The 12273-nt window shown below is 36.9% G+C and overlaps 1 protein-coding gene across 1 annotated transcript in view; it reads right to left on the bottom strand.

The window, feature by feature from the left end:
* Positions 1 to 3490: 3490 nt before the first annotated feature.
* Positions 3491 to 12273, bottom strand: part of LOC148951690 (solute carrier family 7 member 14-like) — a 106425-nt gene continuing 97642 nt past the window's right edge. Inside the window, exon 8 of the mRNA XM_089091192.1 lies at positions 3491 to 5071. Coding sequence (XP_088947318.1) covers positions 4884 to 5071 — 188 coding nt within the window. The 3' untranslated portion in view covers positions 3491 to 4883. The remainder of the gene's footprint in view (positions 5072 to 12273) is intronic.

Raw genomic sequence — 12273 nt, forward strand, 5'->3', positions numbered from 1 at the left:
GCATTAAACAATCTTTCCCATGAAAGAGATGGAAATCTAACAGGTAGCAGTTCTTAATATAGGATAAATTGCATCTAATATCACTCCCCCCTCCCCTACCCTGCGGTTTTGCTGGCTAGTAGCCCCCAGTTTTCTATAATAGATGGTTCTTTTGCGTATATGATAACATGACACTTTCATCTTTTATTTTTTTTGTCGTGTTTTTTTTTCTATGTTTTATTGCTTTTCAGTTTGTTTTTGTTTTCATTGTCTGTGTTTTTAAGATTTATTGTTTGGGACGAGTAAGACACGCATTTCCCTTTATTAATATCTTGAAAGCAAATACTCCCCCGGAGTGTATCAAATTTGGCAGTAAACATGCCGTTCTTACGACTGTCAAAAAATGGGGAATCTCAGGTATCGTGTATTAGTTCATTTTTAGAATATGGTTCCAGATACAAAATATTGACATAGGTTTCATGGACGAGTTGCTTAGAGCGCTTCACCACTGGAAGGGAATGACTTTTTGAGTCCTGGAGGGGTCATGAACTCTAGAAAAAAAATGAATGGTGTTTTGAGAGAAAAATGAAACGCCGAAAAAGAAAGGCTTTTGGGCGAAAAATGTCAAAAGGGTATTATCTGAAAGAGAGGGAAGCGCTATCAGTGTGTACCACCATTAAGCTGATGAAAAAAGAATGCTTTGGGGGTTTCGGGTGTCGTTACGTTACAGGCGGGGATTCCCCCATGGGTTCCTGTGGTAGGGTTACGCAAAATTGCGGCAAGCATATTATACCTGTCTGTTTGAAATCGGGTAAGTTGTATAACGTCCTTGAAGTCCATAAGGTTGTATCATGGAGTCTTGCCAAGTGCTTTCCCTTTAACAGAAAAGGTGACTGCACTGTGCAGGTGTGAGGGGCTGGTAGCTCCACTTATCTGACCCTTTAAAGGGCGAGGGTGTGTCGCGTGGTTTAACATGCACTTTAAACGGGGATGTGCATTGTGACGTCAGACGGCATGCGCTAGAAACAGAGGTGAGGGGTTAGGAGCTTATTATTAAAACTTGTGTTTTATACGGACCACATTCCAAGTAGTTGAAACACCTGGAAATTTCGCCTAAAATTGTGACACCTGATCGTGTCAAATCTTGCCTGCACCTGCATAATCTTGCCTGGACATGCCAAATCTTACCTGGGTGGGAATTCCACCTAGAAACAGGTCCAAGGGGGTAGGAGCTTATCATTAAAACTTGTGTATTATACAGACCATATTCCGAGTAGTTGAAACACCTGGGAAAATGACCTAAAATTGTGATACCTGATCGTGCCAAATCTTGTCCGGGCGGGAATTTCGCCTGAAATTGCGACACTTGGTCACCAAAAGAAGAAATCACCGTTAAACATTCTTCTCGGACTTATAGAAGAAAGAAGTAGTCCCTAGGGATGTCCTAGGACCTGAATTGGCCAAACTACTCTTTTTTATATCTAATGCATGCTAAAGACCATGTTTTCCCACTTAAACTTAGAAAAGTCTGTATTTAGTTGCGTAGATCATCCTTATTTGTTATATTCCTGCAAATGAAGTTCTTTAATAACTTTAAAACACAAATTGGTACCAATAACTCAGTAAATGTTCTTTAGACATTACCTTAAACCTTAGATGTTTCTTTGCCTCTGGAGGCACCCAAAGCATCAACAAAGAGACGCCAGTCGTCCCTCAAATGGGCTGCTGGCATAACGTCTTCCCATTGGGTAGTAGGGCCTTATTGACATTGAGAAGGTTCCTGTGGTTTATTCGGCGTAGTGTGTTCTTTGCTCTTCCCCTTTGCCACGTTCCCATTGGTTGACCATGAAAGATGAACTTTGGTGTTTGGTTGTCTCTCTTTCGTGCAACATCTCCCAAGTATTTCTATCTTCGCGTCTTGATCATGTCGAATAATAAAGGTTGCCCGGTAATTTGGCGTATTGTCTGATTTGAGACGCGTTGTGTCCAGTTTATGTTTGAGGATTCTTCACAGACAATTGTTCTCAAAGGCTTGAAGTCTCTTTTGTTTTTTCTGAATTAACTTCCAACTTCGCTTCCATACAACATAACTGGGAGGACGCTACTGCTGAAGACTCGAAGTTTTAGCAGGTTTGAGAGCTTCTGTCAGCGCCAAGTCTGTTTAAGCCTGGTAAACGAGCCACTAGCTTGCCCGATACGAGTATGGATCTCTCCGTTTATTGCCGCTGTATTCTCTACTGTGCTTCTCAAATATTTAACCTAGGCAACCTGTTCCACATCCTTGTTGCTGCACTTTATGTTGAGGAAGGATCTGGTGACAGCCATAATTTTAGTTTTTGATGCATTTATCTTGACCGTAATGCAGTTTCTCTCACAAAATTCAAGAACTGTTGGAGTTTCTGCTTGTCTAATTTGAGGAGACTGATGTCATTTGCAATGTCAATATCTGCACTTCTCTTTTTGTTTCTGATTGGGATTCCGTAAGTTTTAGCGTCCACGGAGGATTTAATCTATCACCAGTATGAAGAGAAAAGGGGACAGGACACATCCTTGCTTTACTCCGGATATGATATTTGAATATCTTGATTGGCCTCCACTCATCTGTGCACAAAACTCTGTGCTCTCGTACAGGACCATAATTAGCTTTACGAGTTTGTCAGGGACAACGTAGTACTTGAGGATTTTCCAGAGTGTATCTCGATGGACAGAAACGAATACTTTCTCGAAGTCTATGAAAATTAGGTATAGCTTCTGTCTCCACTCGTTTTAGTCTTCTTACATCATTTGTAGTACAAAAATGAGATACACACAGGAGGAATTTAGGCAGAAAACATGTTGTTCGTCCCTTTAATGCTTGTCGATCATTGGCTGGATACGGTGAAGAATTATCAGGGTAAGAAGCTTTCCTGAAATAGAGAGCAAACTGATTCTTCACCAGTTGTCGCACAGCATGAAATAATCTTTTTTGAACAGTTTCAAAAGGGTACAGCGTATTCCCTCTTTTACGACAACCTCGGTGACTCATATCGTGCTAAACAGTAGAATCCAGGTTTGGGCATAGGATCTAACAGACGTTTTTAGCATTTCGGCAGATACTCTATCATTTTTTGGAGCTCTTCCGTTCTTCAGCGTCTTTGACGCAGAATCGATCTCAGTTTTTGTAAAAGTTCGGGGTTGAATCCAAGAATAAGCAAAGAAGTCTTTGGTATACTGGGGGGATCGATCGGTTCTGGGCTGTTTAAGACACTTTCAAAATGGTTTGCCGAGACTACTTCTATCCCTTTCTCTTCTGTGACTATTCTTCCATTTTGTCCTTGACAGGATCATCAGTTTTTCACCACTTGCCGATCATCTCCTTAGTGATCCTGTAGACCGTCTTGAAACCTCCTTTTTTCCAAAAAAAATAAGTATCACTTTTCAAATTTAAATAGAGCGTGTCAAAGTACTCTGACAAAAGATTAATTTTAGTACAATTATAGTTTTGAATGTAAAGTATAGATGTAGGTGATTTTCTCAATTTAATAAAAAAACAGAAAAAGTAACCAGACAAAATTTAAAACAGTAAGGAGCAATACACAAATAGAGCAGTTGAATTGCAAAAAAACTATCACAGCCTCAAAATTTAACAACAATTCTAACAACAAAACTATAATCCAAGGAAATTTTTAGAAGAAGAATGACAAATAAGAAAAAAATTAGTATGGAAATACACACAGTGGTTGATCAGTCTCAAAGTGTAATTCATTTAGATAAAGTATTTGCTACCCCAATTTAAGGTCAATAAATCATCGATTTACAGAGGAAATTAACAAACTTTCGGTCAAATTATTTTTAAAATTGCGCTCAGTAACATGAATATTGGAAGTCACATTAATATAAACTTCAAGATAATGGTAAACATCATGAGTCACTTTTAAATGTAGATTTAGCTTACATAAAATAAAATAACTATATACAAAACTTATTACCAACATCTATTCCCGCACACTAAACAACAGTCTCTACGATAAAAATCGTTTCATCCCAGCTTTTAATTTGTTATTTGTGATTTGTGGCAGGGCGGACCCAACTGAATTGAGGCTCAGGGCTCAAGGGCATATTGCCTCAGTGCCTAAGGCAGCTGAGCTTGTCAAACCATTCCAATTACCCCTACTGTGCACCAGGACACGAGATTAGTGACACCTGGATTCGAAACAACGTTCCGAAGGAAATAGGGTTGTAAGTCAGGTGGGCCATCCCCTTGGTTAGGGTAGCTCACCCATGACTATAATGAAATGGCTTAGATTCTTAGTCAAGTTTTACATATGAAGTATGATAAATTGCCAACAATTGCATATTTTAGCTATCAATCTTGAGTCAAATGAAAGTTCTAAATACTTTGAATAGGGCGAGAAGAGTTTCTATATAAGGTCTAAAGAAAAGCAGGGCTTAATGGGAGGGACTAAAGCTTTCAACAGATGGAAGTGGAGAAGGAGCTTGCGTTAGTCTTTTGACTTCAGCCATCTTGGAGCTGCAAAGGGTTATTAAGTTTATTAGTGGTTTATTTACAAAATTTAACGTATTTTGTCACTGTTTGGGAAACATTTTATCACTTCATAATTTGACTTGAAATTCTTGGGTTAGAAAGAGGGAATGCCCCCAAAAGAGAAGCTCCTATGTATAAACCTTCCAAAGGACTAGCCATCCGTTTGGAGATCGTTGAAAAAAATGGAAATATGACAGTGCAAACACTTGCTTTTTTTGCCTCTTTGCCTATACTATATACTATCTGATCTGCTCGTAAGATGAACTTTTAGCTAATCAATCACCTAATGCACCCTATTTTTCAAGAAGATTGTCTTTTGAGATATACAATAGCAAATGTTTGCTTCTGTTAGCCCTTCTACTTTTCAATACTCATGAAGTTACCACTGTGCCCATTGCTTTCTGGCGGCCTCTAAAGGGTCGTCTACATCTTTGTACCTCATGGGGACATTTAAAGATGATTTCACAGGTGAATCTGCCTTTACTGGTGTTGGCATATCTTCAAGGTCGGGGTGGTCAGAATTAAGATCACTATGCTTTATCCCATAGAAAAAATAAACAGCAAAACCTAAAATTTAATAAAAAATGAATCATAACAGATATAGTGAAAAAAGCATATAAAACTATTAAAATGTAAGAAGATAATATAAAATCCGCGCATCTCACAACGCTCTTTTTCTTATTTCTATAATGTTTATTTTCAAAATCTTAAAAATTTGACAATGTCACGGTTTTGGTGATAGAAAAAGTGAGATACTACCTTAAAGGAGGAGTTAAAAGGTTGAGCAGTGACCTTTTGCCAGAACAGAAAGTTGTTATGCTACGTCAATAAAGTTATCAGGAATATTTCCAGATCCTAAATTACGGTCGTTCAATAAAGAAAATGGATAATCAATAATACAAGAATTGAGTGCATACACTACAAAAATCAATAAGAAGACGTATACACTTCAATTTTGTACTTGCTTTCGAAGAAATATGCTAGTGTCACTTAAGGTTTGTGTATCTTGTGTAAGTTCTTGATGTATTTTCTTTCTGGAATTCTAGTAGGATTTACTGTTTTAGTGCAAGGCGATACTTTTCATATCATTCGTTAGCTGAATTTCAGCTTTTTCAATCTACTGAATTAAACTTTTTAAATTTGATTTCAAAACAGAACAAGATATCAATCAAATGCTGTAAGATATAGAAAAATCGTTTTTTGCAACATGAAGTGTAATTAAAAAAAAATATTGACATTTTTAAAACGGTAAATCCAAGGTCAAGCTTAAAAACTGGTCAAGAATGACGTGTAAGTGCATATCGCTTTGATGGTAATTATTTTGGAATGTACAATTCAGAATTTCTGGGTTGCAGCGGTAGCTAGCAACCTAGTATGAGACGATCACGTCCAATGTTAAGAAATATAAAAACCCATAACTCCTGAAATAAAGTCAGATCAAAACAGAAAGTACACCATTAGAACCGCCATAACAGAAACCCCTATATAGGAAACTTTTTGTCCCTTGACTTGAACAGAAAATATATTGGCTTGAAAATCAAGAAAAGTGGCAGCTACTATAGCATTCTGCCTAAACGTCATCTATTTTATTCTGTTTTTTCTTCCACAGATAACTTGGCACTGGAACATCGTAAGGTTTAATAAGCAGCCACGTTTCATATTCTTTTAAAATTTTTATAAATGAGTTTTAGTTTTAACAAAACCTTAGGATATATACAAGTGGGGTTATTCATCACTAATTTATACAATCTAACGAATACTATTTCTTATACTTTTTATAGCTCTGTGCTGTAGCACATATTTTTTCTCCAATATGGGAATTTTTTACGATGAAATTCATGGGTTTTATTCATAAATCATAGCTAAGTGCTTGTTTGGTCCTTCAAACCTAACCTCACCAAATTTAATGGACACTTCTTAATTGACCGGGGCCATGCTATGAGTTGGTGATTATGCTTGTGAAGCAGCTAGTTTTGATCATTATTCAGAAAACTAAAAAAAAAAAAATATAAAGACGGCAAATGGGTATATGGCCAGTAAATGAAAACGAAGAAAAAAAACTAATATTTCGCCCGTAGCTGACAAGGCGTCTTCAGCGTAGAGAAAAAGAAACTAAAACTAAAAAATATACATAAAACTAAAATAGACTCATCTAAAAATATAATATACAATTACTTAAGGTTTACAATTTGAAGCTACCTTCGTAAAACCACCTCACAAAAGTAGCTTTTGTGATTTGCCTTTGTTCCCCACAAGTTAATAGTTTAAAAATAAATTCTGAATTACACCACAACTTGGGCAAGGCCTTATCATTACCATAAGCTACAGAATTATATGGAAGACAAGTGCAATAAAAATATTAAACCCTCAAAATTAAGAGAAATGGTAAAAAAAAAGGCTTTAGATCTTTTATTGATGATTACTGAGAACGAGGAGAATATGTTAAGGGAATGGTAGCCCTAAATCGCGACGAAGACCATACTGTCTTTCAATAACAAGCAAACACACTTTGAAATAATAAGGAAAATTCAACTGTTCCAAGAGCAAGACCAAGACGCGTATTGACCCAACATTTGCTAAACCAATATCAGCTTAATACTTGTTAACTCTTCATCTCATTTATCTATTGTAAATGAATCAACAGAAGCTAAACGGACGGATTAAAGCATTTAAGAATTATAATTTTATCAGGAATACAGAGAGATCAATTGAATCTTCTGGTAAAAAAAATAATAATCAGATGTTCAACAATTAAATCCCTTTGATTTGCACCAGCATAGTGGGTTATAGTTAAGGTCAAATTTCCTGCAGTGGCACTTTCTTTTACACCTTTTATGCAACCACAACGCACTGTCTTGCGACAGACCTTTGACGCTGGCGGATGGGAACCTAACCAATTTGGAAGCCAATATCAATAGGATGCTTCTGACCCAGCCAAAGTTAGAAAAACTAGGAAGGGTGGGGGTCGATTCCAGTCTGCGACTCCATCTGTGACCTGACTGTATTACAGCTCTAAGGATATGTTGTAAAGGCAAAGCTCTAGCTGGAGGACATCTCTGCATGTTCTTGGGATTTTGTTATAGGAATGTTTCTTTCCTAAATTAATTCAGGTCGTCCTAGTCTTAATACGTTGTATGTCTGCATGACAAAGCGTTTAAGGTAGTGTACTTGCAGTTCTGTTACTTGGGAAGGCTGGTTTGTCAGTTGAAAGAAAGTCTCTGTCAGTCTTGGCATATTTTGCCAAGTCGCAAAGAAATGCCTCTTTGGGTGGTGAATAAAAGAAGAAATGGCTTGACATCCTGTAAACACGTAGAATAGCGAAAGTGCCTGTGATTTTGTCGACCCAAGCGGTTGGATTATTTCGTGAATAAGAATGAACTTCGGGTTGGTACCGACACCAAACGCAATAAATAGTTTGGATACTCCAATGTGACCAAATCATGAGGTCGCCATCAAATCATGTATGTGTCCACCGTTTGTGACACCTGGGTGTCAGCCTCTTCGAGGGAAAATAATTGGACGAGGTTCTGCTCTTTGAATGCCTTGTTAGCTATGCACGTATTTCCAATAGTGCAATATACTTGTTTTGACGTTAAAGACCTTTTCACGACCTCATAGAACAGCAGGTTAAACAAGACTGTTTTGTTTGCATCTACTTGCTGGAATTCTTTCCACTTCAATGGAATTTGTGTGTTCGGAACAACTTTTAGTCGTGCACCCTTGCCTCCCTGACTTCTCACAGACGATTTTAAACTATCCAATCTGTGAACTTCGAATACGAGGTCAAGTCTCTCGAGATATCTGAGCTTATCCTCTATTATGGGAAAAAAGACGTTCTCTGCATACTCTCCGAGGGTCTTCAAATTCCATGGGTTCAAAATTTGCACCCGAGCAGCTCCGTCCATCAGTTTTACTGTAACATTTGCAACGCTTACCTCTGCAGCTGAAGTTAAGCGATTAAGATATCAACAAGTTCAGCCTTGTTACCAACAGAAATCTGGCCATCAGACGTCAAAGTCGGTGGATACTGACTGTTTTCGTGTTTGAAGAGGGCGTCCATGTCACCTCCTCGAGTAATAGGACCAACGTATAGTGGTCTCAACAGTGATACATCATTTCTAGTGGTTCTGAGCTGTTCTGAGTTTTTTCCTAGGTTGGTTTTTTCTTCTTAGACCACCCAAATATAACAATTCTTGACCAACGGAGCTGTTATTGGTTTGGAGCGTTCAACGAGGCGCTCCTTCACAAACTGTTCGTACTGCTGTTTGTCCAGGGCTTTGAGGCTTAAAATCAGCTTTCCTGGTTCAACAATGAAATTCGTACTTAAAACAATGAGATTTGTTGTTCTTTTCAGAAAAGAATTCCCCATTTCCAAAATAGTTGTTACGAGACTGGAAACGTTCAATAGAAAAATCCGCCAAGAGATTTCTGCGGATGAAAGATTTCCTCGTAGAGTTTGAAATCGGCGGATTGACATGACTTTACAAGCAACAACAGTTGTTCCTACAGTTCCATTACAAGTGCCCGAACGGCACTGCCGTGCAATTAGTTTATTCGTAATCTCATATTCAGAACCTCTGTCATCAATTGCCTTATACTAACCTATTTGAACGGTCATGTCTTCTCAATTTGACAAACTCGCATTTTTGTCTGCCATTTTGGATTTGGGGCACCCAGCGGCACTAAATACAACTTAGGTTATTTTTAAGTCGATATTCAGAACCTTTGCCATCAATTACCCCATACTAGCTTATTTGAACTGCCTTTTCTTCTCATTTTCACAAACTCGTATTTTCGTCCGCCATCTTGGATTTGGGGCACCCAGTGGCACTAAATACAACTTAGGTTATTTTAAAGTTCATATTCAGAACCTTTGCCCTCAATTACCCCATACTAGCTTATTTGAACTGCCTTTTCTTCTCATTTTCACAAACTCGTATTTTCGTCCACCATCTTGGATTTGGGGCACCCAGCGGCACTAAATACAACTTAGGTTATTTTTAAGTACATATTCAGAACCTTTTCCCTCAATTACCCCATACTAGCTTATTTGAACTGCCTTTTCTTCTCATTTTCACAAACTCGTATTTTCGTCCGCCATCTTGGATTTCAAACCATCTAGCAGCGTTCCGATGAAGAATGCTTGTGTAATCAAACCATATTAAAGAGCATGGTCAAATGTACATCCCAGCCAATTCTAGTACTTTCGTCAAACACTGAAGTATTCTGGTGTTTTTCGACGCTTTCCGCCTGCACTAATATAATTAGTTTTCAGTAAAGAGCCAATGACGCAGTAGGCCTTAGACTTGTACAATTAAGGAAGGGGCACTAGCCAAACAAATTCTTTTCGTTTTAGGCTTGATTTATATATTCCGTTTGATTTCTACTCTTTTTAAGATTTATTTATTCATTTATACCTGTACTACCGCGTTTTGTATGTTTGTTTGCTATGATTGTTTATTTAAATTAAGCTTGATTTGGGTTTCATTTGTTCTTTATTAATAATTTCTGGTCTTTTTTAGTTTGAATAATGGTAGGAATTTATTTCTGCTGATCGTAAGTTTGATATGGCCTTTGCTTTTTACAAAAATCTTATTTTTCGGAAAGTTTTTTCTTTAATTAATAGTAGTAATGGATCTATATATTTCACCAGTGATTGCGTAATATGCCTTGCCACGGGTCAGTCACCTATTACAATGATCGATACTTGTCCTACCAGACGGGTTTTCTGAGGTATCACCCATTTTTTGGAGGTCAAACAGAGAGAGAGAGAGTGGCGGACACACTAACTTGATTAGTTGTTGGATTCGGATATAAGGAGTAATTTTCAATGTGGATCATATTAGTAAGAGAATTGAATTCAGAGAGAGAATAGTTTATTTGAGAGGATATTAGTAGAGGAAAAAAAAAATGAGTGGTGCATTTACATTATTGGAGATTAATGATGGAACCGACAGCAGCAGCAGCAACGATATACGAGTACCCAATGTGGCTGTGGAAATAACCGCTGGTTGTAGACTTTGTCTTGAATGGCACATTATGTATAACAGAAACGTGATATCATTAAGCAAATTTAAGGAGGAGGAGCAACTATGCTTTGCTAGGAAAGTGAATATTCTCCATATAAATAAGCTTCGGTCAGGATTAGATGTCATATCGAAATATATTGACGAGAACAAAATGCTTTGCTGAATATTATTATTGTAATTATGTTCAATTAAATTGTTTCTAAATTAATGGTATTTTTTCTTTCTATAGTAGACTAGCGTATATTTTCTAGAGTACAAAAAGAAATTCTGGTTAGTCTTAAGTTGGTAGTGAGAGAGCTAGGATTCTATAAAATGGATAGATTTGAGAAAGAGCGAATCATTAGGAATCTAGTTCCTATGACAAACGTCTGGTTCTAGATGATGATTTTCTAAAGTTATTTATTCAAAGGAAGATATTTTATCGCGGACTGCTTGTTGATATAATGAAAACTAATTCTCCATCATTAGACTATTGTATGAAGCTTCTTACATTGTGGTCCAAATGCATTCACACAAGTTATTGATATATGGATCACAACATAACAAAATTATATTGTTGATATGCTTTTTAACATTTGTTTTGAAATTAAGGACTTTTTCACGATAAAGGTAGTGGTTAAGCAGGATTTATTCCTCTCTCTCTCTCTCTCTCTATCTCTGACAATTTTTTGATGTTGCTAGCTCAGTTTAATTGTGGCAGTGAAAGTGTCAACACATGACAAAATGTTCAATACATGTTTGTTATGTAAGTACTCGCAGGGCAGTTGGTTGTTATCATGTGAGAATTACACAATGATTGAGGAGTATGATGAAAAGTGTAGATTATTCAACCAGTGTAAATTGCATATAGTATATGCTGTACAAATTAAATGTTGTAATTCCTGTCTTGAAGATGTGTGTGAATATCATCATAGATGTCACTTATGAACCAGTTGTCATTATGACAAATTTAATCAGTTGGAGAGTACATATCCCGGTTTGATTGGAAAGAATCCTAAGAGTGATTTTAGTTTATTGGTGCGAGATTGGTATCATCATGGTTTTAGATTGTTCTGGAAGTAGGATCCAGGTCATCGATTCAACTGCTGGAACAACATACGAATATGGTTTCTATGTCATTGTTGTGAAGATACTGGGTATTATGATTATAAGTCCCCTGATTTCTATTTGGCTGTGACAGAATGTGATTCGCCACTTGAGGACAATGTTTGTGAAATTACTTCAAATAGGCCAATTGAAACATGTGAATTCTATATAATGAATGAGAGTATTATCATTGACTATACAAAGAGAAATGACAAGAGTTAAGTCACGTTCTACTGTAGAAAATGTGACCCTGACTTTGCAGCACATCAGAAGCAGTACACGGTGAATTCAGATAATCTGCCTGCACTAGTTGTTGTCGACAAATACCTAGTAGTGGATGAATTCTAAAGAGTAGAAAAGTCGTTTTATCATGTATATAATTTTTTTTTTTATTAATAAACAAATTAAAATAAATATTTATAAAAATTTATTATTATGGCACTAAAATAAATATTAAAAACAAATTTAATTAAATTATCCACAAGAAAGTAGTTCAATAGAGGTAAGTCAACGTAGATGTCGAGAAACTGCTTGTAGGTGTAGCCACGACATCTGAACATGAAAAAAAGTTCTGCACGAAAGACACACGTCCTAGTTGTTAAATCCTGTACTCTTCTTTAGTTCTTAATAATGGTCTCTCCCCTGATGTCAGTA

Source organism: Artemia sp. Qi Xiang Cuo, chromosome 6 (assembly GCF_049724085.1).
Source record: "Artemia sp. Qi Xiang Cuo chromosome 6, ASM4972408v1, whole genome shotgun sequence".
Taxonomy (NCBI): Eukaryota; Metazoa; Arthropoda; class Branchiopoda; order Anostraca; family Artemiidae; genus Artemia; species Artemia sp. Qi Xiang Cuo.